This window comes from Cynocephalus volans, chromosome 3 (assembly GCF_027409185.1).
Source record: "Cynocephalus volans isolate mCynVol1 chromosome 3, mCynVol1.pri, whole genome shotgun sequence".
NCBI lineage: Eukaryota > Metazoa > Chordata > Mammalia > Dermoptera > Cynocephalidae > Cynocephalus > Cynocephalus volans.
The window spans coordinates 14,788,809-14,806,032 of record NC_084462.1 but is presented as its reverse complement, the minus strand read 5'-3'; the positions used below and the strand labels follow the sequence as shown (position 1 = coordinate 14,806,032).

Here is a 17,224-nt window from a genome sequence, read left to right as displayed (position 1 = left end):
TGTTAGCCAGGACAAAAGTGGCAGGAATCCTTTCTCCTATCTTTATTTCTTGGCTCACAGATACACACGTGCAGATAACTGTGTTGAAAGAAGTTCAGTAAGCCACACATTGCTGTCCAACACCCTATGGCTCATCCAGCTGAAGCATGAACAGAGCATCTTCCCTCGCTGAATATCTGTGTTCTGGTGGCACATCTGGTCAGCAAGGTCAAGCAAACACCCCAGGGTGCCTGTTATTACAGTTTGGGGGAATGAGAGGAAATTACAAGACTATCCAGGGGCCTGTCCACAGATAGAGCTGTGGGTCTAGAACTTGGGGAGGGGCTGGGCTACAGCCAGTGCACCCAGAGCTGACCCTGAAGTGGCCACTGAGTCCTCAAAAATGGATGGGATTTCCCAAGAACTAGATCCAAGAGACCATTAGTCACAAAGGAGTCAGCTACAAAGACCAGATGGAAGCCAAGACAGACATGCCACAGAAGCTGAAGAAAGAAAACACCAAAACAAAACAGTGGTCCCTGGTATCAAAGACCACAGTGGGATGAGGACAAGGGCCAACATGTGCCCCAAGAGTTTGGCACAGGGAGGGTACCAAAGACCTCAGACAACAGAGGGCATGGAAGCCAGAGTGGCAGGATAGTATAGAAAGTGAACAGGGAGATGCCAAGCACAGGAACCCCCATCTAAATTTTGCTGGGAAGTGTCATAATGGAGCAGGGAGTAAGAACGTAGAGTTGACAAATGGGAGAGACTGATCTGGGTCCTGGCCCCTCCCCTCTCACTCCTCAAGGAATGCCACCCTGGTGGACAACCATTGTGCCTTTTGGGTGCATCTCCTTCATGTGTGGGTATTCCTGAGCCCTGCAGCTCACCCACTGATCAGGGAATACCACCTTCCTGTTCCCCAAGACTGATGCTGTGTGTGAATCAATGCAGAAAGGCCACAGGACGTCACAGATGAGAACCATGGGAGAAAAGAGGCAGTGTCTGCTGTCCAGAAAACATCACCAGGCAGAGTTCATCTGAGATCAGCCCCAACCCCAAACTCATGCAGAACAGCTGCAGAGGTCTGTCTTTCCAGGCCTATGGCCTGAGCCACTTGCTCATCCTCTGCAGGCCTCTCCTGGGGCAAATGCAGGCTTCCCACCAACTCCCTTGTCAACACTGCCACAGAGCCTCCTGAGGATGCAGCCACCCAAGACTGCCACCTCCTGTCTCTATGCAGCTCCCAGAGGCAGGCAAGGGCACTGTGGACACGCCAAGATACCCACAGGCTAAGGTCTCGGTTGGGGTCATTCTCTGGAAGGACCCTAAAGCCAGCAGCAAAGTGGGACAGGGCCTGGGACAGGTGCTCATGGCTCAGCACGCCTTCAACTGCTTCCTGGGTCCCCACACTCTCTGTGTGAGCTCTGGCTCTGGTCTTTTGGAGGCCAGGCCTTTCCCTGCCTCCCAGGGCATCCCAGAACTGCTGGTATGCCCAGCCTCTATGTCCTGGGGGACACTGCAGGGTAGGGGCTCCCCATGAGTCTGGAGCAAGCGAGCAACATCAGCCTCATCCCCAAGGCCCACATGGCCGGCTAGCACCACAGTGCTGTGGTGGAGCTGGGGCACAGCATCAGGCTCAAGGGCACCAGAAGGCACACACTCAGGCCAGAGCTTGCTCCAAGCACTGTTCATAGTAGCAGGCTGCAGTTCTGCCCAGGCCTCAGCAATGTTGTCCACAGCAGTCATGACAGTATAGCTATGCCAGAACTCCTCTGCAGAGGGCCTATCCTGGCCGGTCATCTCCTGGACCAGTTGGCTGAGTGTGCGGCACAGGTAATGGGCCTTGAAGGCAGCAATGATACCTTGGTTCATGGGCTGGATTAGGCCTAAGGTGTTCTTGGGCAGGGAACTCGACACACACGTGGGCCGAGAGACTACCCAGGTAGGCAGGGTGGCAGGGCGCACCATCCAGGAGCAGCAAGGCATGGTGTGGGGGGCCATGGTGGACACAGTAGCTCTCCATAGCAGGGCAGAAGCAGCTAGTGAACCACTCCTGGAAGATACTGGGAGTTAACCAATCGCTGCGGTTGGAGCGCCACACCACAGGTAGGCTGGCCTTGGAGCAGCCCTTGAGAGCACGCAGATTCTCTGAAGGGTACACTAGCAGGGGCTTTAGCTTGAAGTCGCCAGCAGCATTGCCACTGAGCAGCAGGGTCAGGTGGTCTTAGAGGCCTTGGGCCCTGGCCTGGCTGCCCCCTCCAGTGCCAGGAGCATGCACTCAGGCAGCCGCTTCCAGAACAGGCCCTTCTCATCCACATTAAAGACTTGGCACGGTGAGTAGCAGCCCTCCTCCAGAATGGTGTGTAACACTGGGGGTTACTGGGCAGCAGCCTGGGTGTCAGCTACAGCTGGCTCATCCGTCAGCAGCACATTGTGGTGCGCCTTGAAGCAGGCAAACCAGCCGTTGCTGGCCCCAAAGATCTCAGCCTGGGTGCCATCACCCTGCTCCTGCTGCAGCTGTGCAAACAGTCTGCGTGCCTTGTCCTGGATGAGCAGTGTGCTGACAGGCAGGTTCTGCTGCTTCTGCTCCTCAATCCACAGGCTCAGCAAGTGCTCCATGTGGCCCATCACCATGCCCCAGCAGCAGGTCAGCTGTGTGGCACTGACTGGAGTGGTGGTCCGGGAATTGGCCTGGATCTTGTCCTTGTTGACACAGATCGAGGCAACGGTGGAGGTGGCCAGCCCCAGGGCCCAGGCGATCTGCATCAGCTTCTCACCCTCCTCAAACCTCTGCAGCACCTCCAACTTCACGTGCAGGGTGATGGACTTCCGATCCCACTTAGTACTGCGACAGAGGCCAATCTCACCAATGGGTGCCTTCCCCGACACCTGTGGGTGGGAGACTGTCTTCATTCCGCTTCCCTGAGCCACATACCTCAATGAGCTCTCTTCTCCCTGCCCAGCCCAGGCAGCTACCGCTGTGCCCACAATGGCAGCCTCTTGCCCTCTCTTGCCACGCCTGCCTCTGCCTGTAAGAGGGACACACATGAGCATCAATGTGTGAGCACATGACTGGCTTTCTCATGCCCTGACACAGATACTGCCCCAGCAGCACACCCAGTGCCTTTTCTCTCAGCCCACAGAAACACTGCACAGTCATTTCCCAGCCTTCTTTGTTGCTAAAGGACTGTGTCACTCAGTTTTGGTTTATGACACCAAAAAAGAGGTCTGCTAGGGAACTTCACTGTCTTCTCCCAGCAGTGGAGGCTATAGGAACCTCTTGCGACCACAAGGGAAAGCCAGTAGAGTGGAGAGACCATGACCCACCTTCCAGACGCAAAGGAGCAGATGAGCTACCATCTCCACACTTCTCATGCAAAGACATCAAATGTCAGTGTGGGAAACTGAATAAGGACACCCTAAAGATGTCCACATCCTAATCCCACGAACCTATGAATAAATTACCTGACATAGCAAAAGAAACTTTGTAAATTAATAATCTTGAGATGGGGAGGTTATCCTGGGTTATCAAGTGGCCTCTAAATCTACTCGCAGGGGTCCCTAGAAGAGGAGGTGAAGGAAGATTTGACTCAGAAGAAGGCAATATGATCACACTGAAGCCTGGAGCCTTCAGAAGGGACCAGCCTTGCTGATACCTTGATTTTAGCCTAGTAAGACCCACTTCAGACTTCTGACCTCCAGGACAGACGCTAAGATAACAAATTTGAGTAATTTTAAGCCACTAAGTTAGCAGTGATTTGTTACAGCAGTCATAGGAAACTAACACATAAGGGAACCTCCCTAATTTGTGCCACACCATGGAGTACCCAAGACTAGAAGAGGATAGTAGTCCTCCACATCACAGCAAGAATGATTCAGTAAAGCCTAAGTCAGATGCTGTCCCTCCTCTGCACAGAGCCCTCCCAGGCCTCCCACCCCTCTCTGAGTAAAAGGCACAGTCCTCATCAGCTTTTTTGCGGGTCTCAAAGCCTCCTTCTCTCCTTCCCTCACTCCTGACCCCATCCTCCGGGCAGACCAATGGTGCTGACTCTGGGCTTTTGTTCCTTGGTTTCTTTGGTGCAGAACAGGCATTCTTCCCTGTTATCTGCATGTCTTGTTCCCTCACCTTCTGTAAGTCCCTGTTCAAATGTGACCTTATCGGTGAGGCTCTCCCCCACTGTGTTTTTTGTGTGTATATCACATGCTGCCTGAGAACAGGAGCAGTGTCTACTGAGCTTTCAGTTGTGTCCCCAGGCCCAGGAACAGTGCCTGGCACTTAGCAGGCACCCAGCAATCACTTGTTGAATAATTTATTAAATGAAGTACAGTGGTGGGAGGCAGGCTTCTCACCTTGTTCCTTTGCATTTTGAGCTATGTGAAAGTAGCAACTAAAAAAGCGACTAAAGGAATGTTTGTGAAAAGCAGGAACAGATAAATTCCTGATAGGTCCATGCACCTGCTGTGAAACAAGGTGGCACTGCCCACAAAGCCCTCACCTAGGGAGACAGGGAAAGGCAAATGAGCATGGAGAAGGCTCCTGCCTGATGACAGTGGGCCCGAATTCTGAGCCACTCAGACTACCATCCTCTCTCCCACATCCTTCGCCTTCTCACCCACATTTTTAAGTTAATTCACCCACACGATCACTCATTCCCTCTCTCGCCATCTCGAGGGGCAGCCCCAAGCCTGCTCGCTGCCCAATGTCTGGGTGGAAGAAAGGGCTCGTCCCCCATTCGAGACTACATTTCCCACACGGCCGCGGAGCTGCCGACGGCTCCAACTGACCCTCTCGCGCGCATCTTGGCTGCGCGCGCAGCCTCTCCAGCCCCCTTCCCCGCGACCGAAGCGGAGAAAAGGTGCCATAGCTCCCGCCCCCAGAGCCCTAGCCCCCGCGCGTCCAACTCTCACCCCCGGGCCTTGAGAAGAGCTGCGTGCTTCAGCTGGGCTGACAGGACTGCGGCATTTCCCCATCGGCCGCCTCACCGAGCCGTTTCCTGGAGGCGGCCGAACCCAGCCTTCATCTTGGCGGAGGAGAAGGTTGCCAGGCGACGGCCGGGATTGGATGAGGCCGCGTCGGTTCCGCCCCTGGTGACGCACTCTGTCCTGCGCCTGGCGCCCCCCGAGGGCTGCCGGGAAATGTAGTTTCCACGACGAGGCCGCGACGCGCAGTCCCGGCAAAGGCGCCCTAGGCTGTTTCTGCCCTAGGCTGGCCTTTTCGCCGCCTGTCTTCTGTCTTTGTCTTTCTATCATCTACCTACCTCCTTTTCTCCCTGGCTCTGTCTCACTTTTCCCTTTCTCCCTATCTGCCCCCCATCCTGGAGAACTGGTTCCCTTCAGAATGTCAAAATATAGTTTTCAAAAGACATGACTCAGTGATCACGTGTCAAAGGTTTATTCGCCTCACCGAGGGAACCAGCAGGATGACATAGGTGTTTCAGGAAGATGGGAAAGAAGGAACTATAAACAGAGTAAAAGAAAGAACACTGAAATAAAAGCAAAGTTTTCAGGGTCTGGCCAGTTAGCTCATTTGGTTAGACCACAGACTTATCACAGCAAAGTCCCAGGCTCAAATTCCCCTACCAGAAAAAAAGAGCAAAGTCTGATACAAAACTGCTTAGTGACCTAGAGGGCAATCGATACACAGCACAGAAGGCATTTGTAAGCTACCAACCTTTTGCAAGTTAGCATCCAACTGCACAGCATGTGGACTCTAATCAAAAGTAGTCAAGTTAGAGAGTTGTTTCGCTCAGGGAGTTCGAAGCAAGCTTGGTAGACAATGCTAGGACTCCCAGTTATCTTTTTGTCTTATTCTCAAGTTTTGGATAAGTTTTCCTAACAAGTCTCCCTCCAACTCTTCCTGTCCCTCCTCTTGCTGTCAGTTTTCTCCGAATCTTTGAAAACTATCAGCCCATCTTACCGTATCTCTAAATTCTGTCCCTTTCTCCCTTCTTGCCTCCGTATTCCTGTCTGTCCCTTGGGTCTGGATGTCTGCACTCCTTGTCTCTGTGTATCCATTCTCCATCTCCCTCTTTGTTGCTGTCTCTCCTGTCATCTCCATTCCTTCCTGATCTCTCTCCTTCCTACTAACTGTTCTGACACACCTGTCTCCCCGGCCCTGACTCTCTGACCCTCTCTAATGAGAGCTGAAATCACACTTTGACTCAGACAGTGTCTTTGTGTGTTCACTTTCACTGTCTCTCCTCATGTCGAGCCTCTCTCTCCCTCCTTCCCCCCGTCTCTCCCTGTCCTTGAGTCTCTGGGTCTCTCTGCCTCTCCTCACTGCCTCTCTCTGCCGCAGTTGCCTCCCCACGCCCTCAAACCACCCCCCCTACTGCCTTTCGAAAGCCCGCCGGGTCCCCGGACCCGCCCACCGCCCGCAAGCACAGAGGAACGTCATCGCTCAGACTACATCTCCCAGAACGCACCGGGCCGAGCCTTTCTCCATTTTGTCATCCAACAGGTAGCAGAGGAGGAACCCTACGCCTGGCAGGGGGTTGCCATGGAGACGTGGGGCCGACGGCGTCCTAGTGAGGGCCGTGATTGGTGCAGAACCCTGCTCGTATTTCTAGGAAGGCCCGTAGAAAACTGAGGAAAACGTGGTGGGAGGGGCATGCGCTGTCTACAAGGCGGTACTGTCGTCCGTTTCCCCCGAGAAGCTAGCGCACGTCGACGGGGGCCGGACGCCTGGATTCGAGGAGGGGAGCGTGGGAAGAGGCGGCCGGGAGTGTGACCTGATCATTGAGACCGCCGCTACCCCCAGGGGACCGGGGGGTGGGGGGTGGGTGGGGGCACCAGGCTAGAAACGGGGGCGAGGGTGGGGGAAGGGCAAGGAGGCGCTCGAGCTGGCGCGCGGAGCATTCTGGGAGACGTAGTCCGGGCGGGTAGGGGGAAATTGGCGAGTGCGCATGCTCGGGAGCGCGGAGCGGCCCGCTAAGTGCAGAGGTGAGGGCCGGCACCGCTCAACTAGGAAGGTTCGGGCGGGGAGCGGGGCGGCAACTACGGAATCGGGGGTTCCGGCTGCCCAGCGAGACTGGGAGCACGGGGGAGGGATCTGGGAACTCCCTGCAGGAGGGCCCTGCGCTGTCGCGCGATTCTTATCAATTACCGGTTGTTGCCACGACGACAGGCTCTGGGGGCCCCGCCCCCGGTTGCCATGGCGGAGCCAGAACCTGCCTTGGCACCCTGGAGCTGAAGTTGCCCGCCTAGACTTCTGGGAAATGTATTTCAGGAACCTCCGCAGGGACCTGCCGGCTTGGCGATGACCCAAGTTTCTCCCAGGGTTTCAGGTTGACTTGGAATCTTGAGGAGTGGAGGTTTGACCTGATCCGGGATCAAGCGGCCTTCGAAATAGATGCCACCCCTTTAATAAATTCAGATTCTTTCACAAAGTCCCAGCTGCAGAAGCAGCAGCCTGAGCGGGGAGGTCAGCCCTATTTGCATATGGGGAAACTGAAGTTCACAGAGAAACAGCGACCTGAGAATGGGCGGGGTCAGATTCTTGGACCTTCCTTGCAGGCTCCTGGTCCAGTGGTCTTGGGGCCTCTGCCCACCCCCACTCCTAGAACCTCCCCCAACACCTCCCCGCCCCATGTAAATGAGGGAGTAGGGGAGATGGGGCATTGCATAGTGTGATAAGTTGGGCTCAGAGAATGGGACTGAGTAGGGACAGGGTGCTGTCTGGGGGCTAGGTCACACAAGTGACTGCACTCGTCTAGATGGGGACCAGGTGGAGTGAAGCTGCCCTCTAGAATCAGGCTGGGAGGCAAATGATGGTGGGACCAAATCTGAGAGAGACTGGGTGGGAGAGTGGATGGTGTAGTGAGGGGCTGGCATTAGGGGAATCTCGTTCAGTGCGCAGCAGTGGTGCTGATGCCCAGGTCATAAGTGGTGTAGGTGCCATCTACCTGGTAGAGGGAGAACTCCAAGGCAGGGATGAGGTTATACATGTAGAAGAAGGGCAGGATTTAGGGTAGAGAGGAGGTGGCTTCTAGGCCTAAGAAACAGCCTGTGTTTGGAGCAGGAGGGCTACGGGAAACTCTATGCAAGCCTCCCTAGAGAGGCCAGGGACATGATGGCTCAACAAAGGCTTCCAGCTCCCCAGGTCCCTGGGGTGTGGACCCACCTCTCTGTGCCTCAGTTTCCTCATCTGCCTTCCACATGGGGCAGGTCTGAGAATTGAACAACACAGCATACAGTAGGCACTTAAGCATTTGCTGCCACTGTCTACACTTATTGCAGCAGCCTCATCCTATTCCTTTCCCAGGGGCAGACATTGGCCTCAGAGAACCTGACCTGGTACTCCCAATGAGACCCACTGTGCTGGGATCCCCAGGTTGCACACCCTCAGAAGATGATGGGACTGTCATGGTGAAGTTGGAGGACTCTGAAGAGGAGGGTGAAGCTCTCCCATGGGACCCAGGACCTGAGGCTGCACGCCTGCGCTTCCGGTGCTTCCGCTATGAGGAGGCAGCGGGGCCTCGAGAGGCCCTGGCCCAGCTCCGAGAGCTGTGTCACCAGTGGCTGCAGCCAGAGGTGCTCTCCAAGGAGCAGATACTGGAACTGTTGGTGCTGGAGCAGTTCCTAGGCGCACTGCCCCCTGAGATCCAGGCCCGTGTGCAAGAGCAGCAGCCAAGCAGCCCAGAGGAGGCTGCTGCCCTGGTGGACGGGCTGCGCCAGGAGTTGGGCGGGCCTCGGAGATGGGTGAGTCAGTGGCCCTAAGTGGGGGGGTCAGGGCTGGAGCATTGTCCAGCTCCTCACCCTAGCGGGGTACCATGCTTGACCAAACACACGTCCATCCTCCCTCACTGTTTGGAAGTGGCCACCTGCAACAGAGAGCCTGTGTGAAAGTGTCCAGGGCAGGGTGGGTTCCAGGGCCAGTCTTGCCAGCCCATTCCTGCATCACCTCGAGTCACGTGAACACGAGGGCTGCGGGGTAAGGGAAGAGATGGAACATACCAGGCAGCCCTGGAAGTCAGCAGCAAGAGAACAACTGCAGGTGGCCCCTTCATTTCTTGCTCAGGGCCAGGGGAGGTAGGCTTTTGGAGGACCAAGTGAGTAGGTGTTTACCAGACAGACCCCTGGAGTCCTGCAATTGGGTGGGTGCCCATGAACACCAGGTTGTGCCCAGCCCCATCTCTGCTTGGGCCTCTGATGGTAGGGTCACCTCCCCAGGTCACAGTCCAGGTGCAGGGCCAGGAGGTCCTATCAGAGAAGATGGAGCCCTCTGACTTCCAGCCCCTACCTCAAACTGAGCCGCAAACTCCAGAGCCTGGTCCCAAGATGCCCTTTGGGGCCAGGCAGGAATCGTTGCTGGGCCTTCAGGTGAAGGAGGAGCCAGAGGTTACAGAGGATCCAGGTGAGGACTGGCAGGGTGGGAAGGTCCTAAGGCTTGGTTGGGTGGACATGAGGGGCCTGTCCTGAGCAGTCTAAAGTCTTCTGGGCTGGGCTTCTGCTAAATGGAATGGTTCCCATGTACCAGTGGCCCCCACATCCCACCCAATTAGGTCTCCCTTCCAGCTAGCCAGCACTGTTACTGCCCCTCATATGCCAAGCCTGACTGCCACAGCCCCATTTCCATGGCTCTCCCCTGGCATGAAGTAGGCTGTTGAGTTTCCCTATTTAGGAGGCACATGGAGTTCATTCCCCAAGGAGATCCACTGGGGAATATCCACTGGTCACTGGAGAGTAGACAGCAGGCCAGACTATAGGTAGGTGTTGCTGAGGAAGGACCCCACAGTATTGGGGGTGTGCCCCCCACATTCACCTTCCAGGCAGGGCCCCTTAGCCAGCTGCTCACACTCCACCCTTCCTATATGGACCACTGTACAGTGACCGCCCCCCAAACCCTACAGGCCATCCTGCCCCAGAGCTGGTGCAGGGGTGCAGACCTGAGCCCACCTCATCCTGCCGCAGCTCCACCCCTGGCCTTCCAGGGTGCCCTTCTCCCCACCCCCAAGCCAGGCCCTGAGCTGCCCTGCGCTGCCCTCCCCAGCCCCAAGCCCACACCCAGGTCTCTCCCCGCCTGTATCGTGGCCCACTACTGAGAAAGACAGCATGGTGGGAACTCCCTCAGGCTGCCTGACCCCACTCTTCGTCTCTAGAGCTTCTGGAGTCTGGGCGTCTAGCTGCCATCCAGGAGGCTGCACCCACCCTCCTGCCTGAGGAGGCCCAGGTGAGCCCTGAACAGGCTGAGCCCCTCTCTCTCCCCCAAGAGCCTCAGTGGGTGGGGGCCGGGTTGGTCCACCCTGAGCCCAGCCAGGTACAGATGAGCACTGTGGTTTCAGGGCTGTGGGACAGTGCTGGACCAGGCCTCTCCCCACAGTGAGAATGGGCCTGAGGGGCCTTCATGGAGGGAGCACTCCAGGGCCCTGTGGCATGAGGAAGCTGGGGGCATCTTCTCCCAAGGTGAGTGAGATGGGATGGTGGGGCTGGGCCCTCACATGTATAGTACCATGTCCACTGACCCTACTCCTGGCCCTACCAGGCAGCCCTCTATCGCCAGCACCCCCAAGATCCCCCATTCCCTAGACCATCCCCTGCAACATTCAACCTGCTCTAGCATCTTCTGCCCTCAAAAGCCAAGCCTGCTATTGATTCCATGGCCCCTTTAGCTTCTGCTCTCTACCACAGTAAAACCTCCTGAGAGTGGGGCTTATGTTCCCCATACCCACATCCTCTCCCAGTCCTGGCATCCTGTATGACTCCAGACTCTGGGCTAGCTTCCTGCTGTTTGACATTGGGGCAGGGAGGGTCAGGACCTGGCAAGGACAGCAGGTTAGTAGACAGGCAGGTGGGCAGGAGGGACCTAAACACAGGATGGGAATCAGGTGACGACAGACCAAGATCCTGCCCAATCACACAGGCTTCACAGGCCAAAGGCCCCTGCTGTCCACCTCAGCCACCATCCTTATCTGCTGTCATCCAGGCTCCCCCTACACACACCCCATCTTCTGTTCCTCCCTGTTCCCCAGGCCCCGAATCTTCTTTTTGGTTTACTCCCTTGTTTTGGTGCAGTTTCCTGTGAATTCTGGTGTGGGAGGCAAAATTCTGAGACATTATGTATTTGAAACACATTTGTGTAACCCTCAGCGTTAGACTAGAATTTAGCTGGAAAAATTCTTTTTATTAATACAGAGTCAGACTTTGTTTATCACTGTTGTTAGTGAGCCCTTTCAATATGAAATGCTCATCTCTCAGTTGTGGGAAACTACCTTGCAATGCTTCTTTCATTTCCTTCCCCTCCATTGCTCTGTTCTCTGTTTCTGGAATGCCTATTACTTGGCTGTTGGCCTCTGGGCAGGTCCTCTAATGTTATCATTTCACTCCAATTTTCCATCTCTTTGTCTTTGCTCTGTTTTCCAGGAAGTTTCCTCACTTATATCTTCTAGATCTTCTCTTATGATATTAATTTCTGCCAGCATATATTTAATTTCTAAGACTGGTTTTATTCTCTGAACATTCAACTTTATAGCCACTTCCTTTTGTCTTTTCAGGTACAATGTCTTTCCTTATTTCTTTGAGGACAATAATAACTTGTTTTTTTAAGTTTTCTTTTCCCAGTGTGACCTCTGTTCCCTCCAAGTTCTTTGCTTATGTGTAAGACAAGGGGATCACAAATCTGGCTGGCAGCTCTGAGCAGGTGGATGAGGGGCTTACTGACAACAAACCAGGGTTGGGAGGGACATTGGGGGGGCCACTCCCCAAGGAGATCTACTTCCTGGGGGACATGAGTTGGCAGCTGAAGTATGAGTAGATGCTGCTGAAGGATCCGTAGGCCAACATGGCTAGACCATTTAGGGGTACTCCCTGCTGTAAGCATTCTCAAATCCTTCCTCTGAGTCCCCCAAGAGGGCACTTTCAGCCTCCTGCCAGCATCCCTGGAGAGGGTGACCTGAGCACACAGTGTGGCTGTTTACTTAGTCCCCCTGATTTTCTCAGTACTGTGTCCCACCCGCAACACAGACTTCTGCCACGATGGGAGAAGAAATCCAGGAATCAGAGCCACAGCAGTGCACACTGTTGGCTAAGAATTCTGTGCAAAGCCCATAGCAGCAGCCCTGCCCAGCATCTGCTTCTGTAAGCCTCCCCAGCCTGGTTGGTGCCCTGCCTCTTCACTTGCACAGCCAGAGGTACCTGGTGCCTCTAGCTCCTGAGCTTTTAGAATCATCTTTGGAATAAAACACATAAATTTCTTTCAGCTTTCCCCACTGCTGGCTTAGTATTCACTTTCTCCAGTCTGCTACACAGTTACTATCTGCACATCTTCTTTCCAGAGTAGAAAATGTCAGGGATTTTTGTTTATTTACTTCTCTTCATCTTTGTGGATTTTATACCTTGAAACAAAAATTGTGGGGGGAGGGGTGGCAAAACAAAAAAAAAAGAACTTTTTTTTTTTAAGGTTTTTTGTGTTTTTTTGTTTTGTTTTGTTTTGTTTTGTTTTTAAGGATCCGAACCCGTGGCCTTGGTGTTATCAGCACCACTCTCCCAAGTGAGCCATAGGCCGGCCCCCCCAAAAAACTTTATTGTAGTTTTCTCTGGGGTTTCAGGATGGAGCAAACTTAGATAGATACCACTGTTACCTAGAAATCCCCATTTGCTATTTTTTTTTAATCAATAAGAATACTTTTTTCCCCCCCATAATATTCTTGTTTTCTGGATGCTGATCCTCTCCTTTGAGGATTTGGAAATACTTTAGTGTCTTTCCAGACAGGTCAGTCAGCTCTTTGTCCTCAGGTGCGAGTTCTCTCACTGGTTGTGTCATCGACAGCCTGACCTTCACAGCTCTGGTGGTTTCTTGTTTGCCCCTTCCCTGCGCATCATCCTAGGTGAGGAACTGCCACAGGGTCTGTCAGAACCCTAAAGTGGAAGAATGAATCACCTGGGTCCTGGGCCATTCAGTGCAGATGCCTCTGCCTACAACCCATCCAGAAGCAAGCAGCTATTCCTGGCCAGATTGGTGGGTGAACTGGACTAACCCCATGAGCCACAGCTTCATGATGGAACCTGGCTCCAGTCCCGAGATCCCGAGAGTTTTAGGCCTTCTTTAGAGCTCACTGCACCAGGGTCTTGACTCCTGAACCTCACCAACTCTCCTTTCTTACTTCAGAGCCGCCCAACGTATTTTTAAAGCCCTTCTTACATTTTGTTGGCATTTCTGCATGTTGGAGCAGAGAGAATAGGATCCAACACATGCCCCTTCTGCTGCTCCAGCCTTCAGCCTGCCCAGCCTATGCTGTATGGCTGACCACTTCCTCTTGCTTGGACCTGCTTCTCTGTCAGTTCACAACCCCACAGTCTGGGCTTTCTTCCAGCCACACCAGCAGCACTGCCTCAGGCTCCTTGGTGACTTCTTTCTCTGCAGCCTCATTCTTCTCGGGCTGCGCTCTCCCTGTAGACAAACCATAGCCCCCAGCTTTGAACACGGATTCCCCTTGGCCACCTTGGCAACCCTGTCAGGTCTCCTGGCTGCTTTCTTGTCCCCAAACTGTGCCTCTTGTTTGCAGCCAGAGAGGTCTTCTTTTTAATGTTTTCGTCATGAGAATATTTTCAGTAGCTAATATTCACATTAGGAAATTCAAAAGGCACAAGAAACAATACAGTGGAATGCCCCTTCTCTGCCTGTGCCACACAGTCCTGATGCCCAACAGCCAACGTTACTTTTCTTAGGTATCACTCCAGAAAGATTCTGCACATAGAGGAGCAAACACATATACATACATTTCTCTTTAAAACACGGGCCGGCCCGTGGCTCACTTGGGAGAGTGTGGTGCTGATAAACACCAGATCCGCAGGTTCAGATCCCTACATAGGGATGGCCATTTGGCTCACTGGGTGAGCGTGGTGCTGACAACACCAGGTCAAGGGTTAGGATCCCCTTACCGGTCATCTTTTAAAAAATAAAATAAATAAAACACACGCAGAAGGTTTGATCCCTGTTACCTGCCAGCCGCACACACACACAAAAACCACTCATGGATGCTTAATCTTCACCATGTTCCACGCCTGGCATTTTTTGCACATGTCCCCACTTCAACACATAGCAGCAAGCGCCCTGAATCTATGGATGGCTGCATAGAGCCCCACTGTGGCTCACTGTGGACACAAGATTGTTTATCCAGGTTACTACTGACATTCTTTTGGGTTGCTTCTCAGTAACGCACTAAGAAACCTTGTACCTAGGTCATTTAGCACAGGGAGGAACACAGGTGTTGGAGAAATACCTAAAAGTGGAATTACTGGGTCAAAGTGTGGGATATTTGCTGTTTTGATGGATTTTGCTGCACTGGCTTCCCACTAGAAATGCATATAAACACTTGGGTCCATGCAGTGAGGGTGTGGAAATGGCAGATGAGTTCAGCCCTAGTGTGCACTTTTTCTTACTAGGAGGAGACTGAGCATATTTATGGGACTTAAGCATTAGTTATGTTTCCTTTCCTGTTTACAGCCCATGTATCTGTCAGGTCATTGGTCTTTCTTGTTGTTTTATTGAAACTCTTTACTTAGGTTAATAAGCTCTTTGCCTCTAGAGGGTTTTTCAGTCTGTCATCTGCCTTTTGACTCTGAGGTGGTTTTTGTTGATTACCTTTGATGCATTCTAACTTATCTGACTTTTCTTTGACAACTTATGGATTTTCTATCACCCACTAAAGCCCTCACTACTCCCAGTCTTCTTGAGTTAACCTCTTTCAGGCTTCCTCCTTCTTCAGCCCCTGCTTCTCAGTCGCCTGTGCTGACTCCTCTTTCCTCACCCAGCTGCTAATGCTGGAGTGTTCACAGCATGGCCGGGACGCACTTCTCTGCTCCATAGACACCTGCCCTCTGTTGGTCACGTCCAAACCCCAGACCAAAGTCCAGTAGCCTGCATTCCCTGTCAGCACCCCCGCCATCCGTTTCTGTTGGCTCCACCTCCAGCCTCCCCCACAGCCACCCATTTCTCTGCCTTTGAGGAGACCATCATTTCCCACCTAGACCCTGTGAGGACTGCCTTCCCCCACTACTGCCGTACAGCCCTTCCAGAAAGAGGTGATTTGTTTCAACTTGAGTCAGACCCAGAAAGATTTTTGCACAGCCCAGTCTTCATTCTCATGCGGGGCTCTGTCCTATTGTCACCTCTTCGGGGAAGCCTGCACAGATGGTATTCCTGGCCCCACCCTTGCACCTCTGTCTGCCTCACTGGTCAGTTTCAGGTCCTTCTAGTTCACAGTGTCCACAGGGCTGAAGTGGGTCGGGCACAGTGGGCACTCAGTCGTGAATGAGTGGGTCCCTTGTGCACGCAGGATTTGCGCTCCAGATGGACAGCGTCTCCGCAGGCCCAGGTACTGTGAATCCCCACCTCCACATCCCCTGGGACCTCGGCATGGCTGGCCTCTCAGGCCGGATCCGGTCACCCTCCCGCGAAGGTGGCATGCTCATGCTTCCCAGCGACCCAGGAAGTGAGCAGGACCCCACGCATGAGGATCCCCGCCGGAGCGTGGGTCCCACACTGGTCACTGCCCGCTGGCGCGCTCCCAGGGGCCGAAGCCGGGGACGGGGTCGCCCCAGCACTGGGGCCGGGGCGGTTCGGGGCGGCCGTTGCGATGTGTGTGGCAGGGTATTCAGTCAACGCAGCAATCTGCTGAGGCACCAGAAGATCCACACGGGCGAGCGACCATTTGTGTGCGGCGAGTGTGGCCGCAGCTTCAGCCGCAGCTCGCACCTGCTGCGCCACCAGCTCACGCACACCGAGGAACGGCCGTTCGTTTGCGGAGACTGTGGCCAGGGCTTCGTGCGCAGCGCGCGCCTGGAGGAGCACCGGCGCGTACACACCGGAGAGCAGCCCTTTCGTTGCGCAGAGTGCGGCCAGAGCTTCCGCCAGCGCTCCAACCTGTTGCAGCACCAGCGCATCCATGGCGATCCCCCGGGTCCTGGCGCTGCGCCTCACGCCCCTCCCGGCGTGCCTGAGCCCCCAGGCCCCTTTCCGTGCAGCGAGTGCCGCGAAAGCTTCGCGCGGCGCGCCGTTCTGTTGGAGCACCAAGCAGTGCACACGGGAGACAAGTCCTTCGGCTGCGTGGAATGCGGCGAGCGCTTCGGCCGCCGTTCGGTGCTGCTGCAGCATAGGCGGGTGCATAGCGGCGAGCGGCCCTTCGCCTGCGCGGAGTGCGGGCAGAGCTTCCGGCAGCGCTCCAACCTCACGCAGCACCGGCGGATCCACACCGGCGAGCGGCCCTTTGCCTGCGCGGAGTGCGGCAAGGCCTTCCGCCAGCGGCCCACGCTCACGCAGCACCTGCGCGTGCACACGGGCGAGAAGCCCTTTGCCTGCCCCGAGTGTGGCCAGCGCTTCAGCCAGCGTCTCAAGCTCACGCGCCACCAGAGGACACACACTGGCGAGAAGCCCTACCACTGCGGCGAGTGCGGCCTAGGCTTCACGCAGGTCTCGCGGCTCACCGAGCACCAGCGCATCCACACTGGCGAACGGCCCTTTGCCTGCCCCGAGTGTGGCCAGAGCTTCCGGCAGCACGCCAACCTCACCCAACACCGACGCATCCACACGGGCGAGCGTCCCTACGCATGCCCTGAGTGTGGCAAGGCCTTCCGCCAGCGGCCCACACTCACTCAGCACCTGCGCACCCACCGGCGAGAGAAGCCCTTTGCCTGCCAGGACTGCGGCCGCCGCTTCCACCAGAGTACCAAGCTCATCCAGCACCAGCGTGTCCACAGTGCAGAGTAGCTCCGGCCAGGACGCACTGCGACCACTTTGGTCAGAACACCTACCTCACAGGGTTGTTGTGAGGCCAGCGATCTCTTAGGTACAGACAGGCTGCCCTGGACCTTGCCCCCAGTAGGTGCTCAATAAACAGTAGATGGAAACTGGGTCTCCATCCACTCGGTGCCTCCTCATCTGCGCAGCCCCCACCATGACCACTCCTGTACTGGTGCTCCCTCTGCACCCACGTGTTTTTTTTTTTTTTTTCTAAAAGTTAACCGGTAAGGGGATCTTAACCCTTGACTTGGTGTTGTCAGCACCATGCTCAGCCAGTGAGCGAACCGGCCATCCCTATATAGGATCCGAACCCGTGGCCTTGGTGTTATCAGCACCACACTCTCCCGAGTGAGCCACCGGCCAGCCCTCCACGTGGTTCTTTCAAGGGCCGTGTCCTCTCTCACTCCACTCCCACCCCACCCCTGCCGCAGAGGTGGCTCCTAGCAGCACCTGCTCCCGTCTTAGGGATGGCCCCTGTACCATGCCTCTCGCTTACACAAA

General features: G+C 54.9%; 2 protein-coding genes across 6 annotated transcripts; one reads left to right on the top strand and one right to left on the bottom strand.

Annotated features, from left to right (window-relative positions):
* Nucleotides 1–27: 27 nt before the first annotated feature.
* LOC134373023 (putative CENPB DNA-binding domain-containing protein 1) lies at nt 28–5,025 on the bottom strand. Of its 3 annotated transcripts, none has more exons than XR_010022928.1 (2): nt 4,603–4,688; nt 28–3,014 (listed from the first exon to the last, which is right to left on the bottom strand). XR_010022928.1 is itself a non-coding variant. In XM_063090443.1 (2 exons), the coding sequence occupies exon 2, from the start codon at nt 2,896–2,898 to the stop codon at nt 2,362–2,364; it is 537 nt and encodes a 178-aa protein (XP_062946513.1). In that variant the 5' UTR covers nt 2,899–3,014; nt 4,894–5,025; the 3' UTR covers nt 28–2,361. The 3 variants fall into 3 exon arrangements, 2 of the variants coding, with proteins under 2 accessions (XP_062946513.1, XP_062946512.1); XM_063090443.1 differs by lacking the exon at nt 4,603–4,688 and adding an exon at nt 4,894–5,025; XM_063090442.1 differs by lacking the exon at nt 4,603–4,688 and adding an exon at nt 4,894–5,025 and having other exon boundaries at nt 28–2,874.
* Nucleotides 5,026–6,819: 1,794 nt separating this feature from the next.
* Nucleotides 6,820–16,830, top strand: MZF1 (myeloid zinc finger 1). Of its 3 annotated transcripts, none has more exons than XM_063092025.1 (6): nt 6,820–6,927; nt 8,318–8,685; nt 9,157–9,340; nt 10,086–10,156; nt 10,269–10,389; nt 15,261–16,830. In XM_063092025.1, the coding sequence occupies exons 1-6, from the start codon at nt 6,891–6,893 to the stop codon at nt 16,688–16,690; spliced, it is 2,211 nt and encodes a 736-aa protein (XP_062948095.1). In that variant the 5' UTR covers nt 6,820–6,890; the 3' UTR covers nt 16,691–16,830. The 3 variants fall into 3 exon arrangements, with proteins under 3 accessions (XP_062948095.1, XP_062948094.1, XP_062948096.1); XM_063092024.1 differs by having other exon boundaries at nt 8,249–8,685; XM_063092026.1 differs by lacking the exon at nt 6,820–6,927 and adding an exon at nt 6,999–7,575.
* The last annotated feature ends 394 nt before the right edge of the window (nt 16,831–17,224 follow it).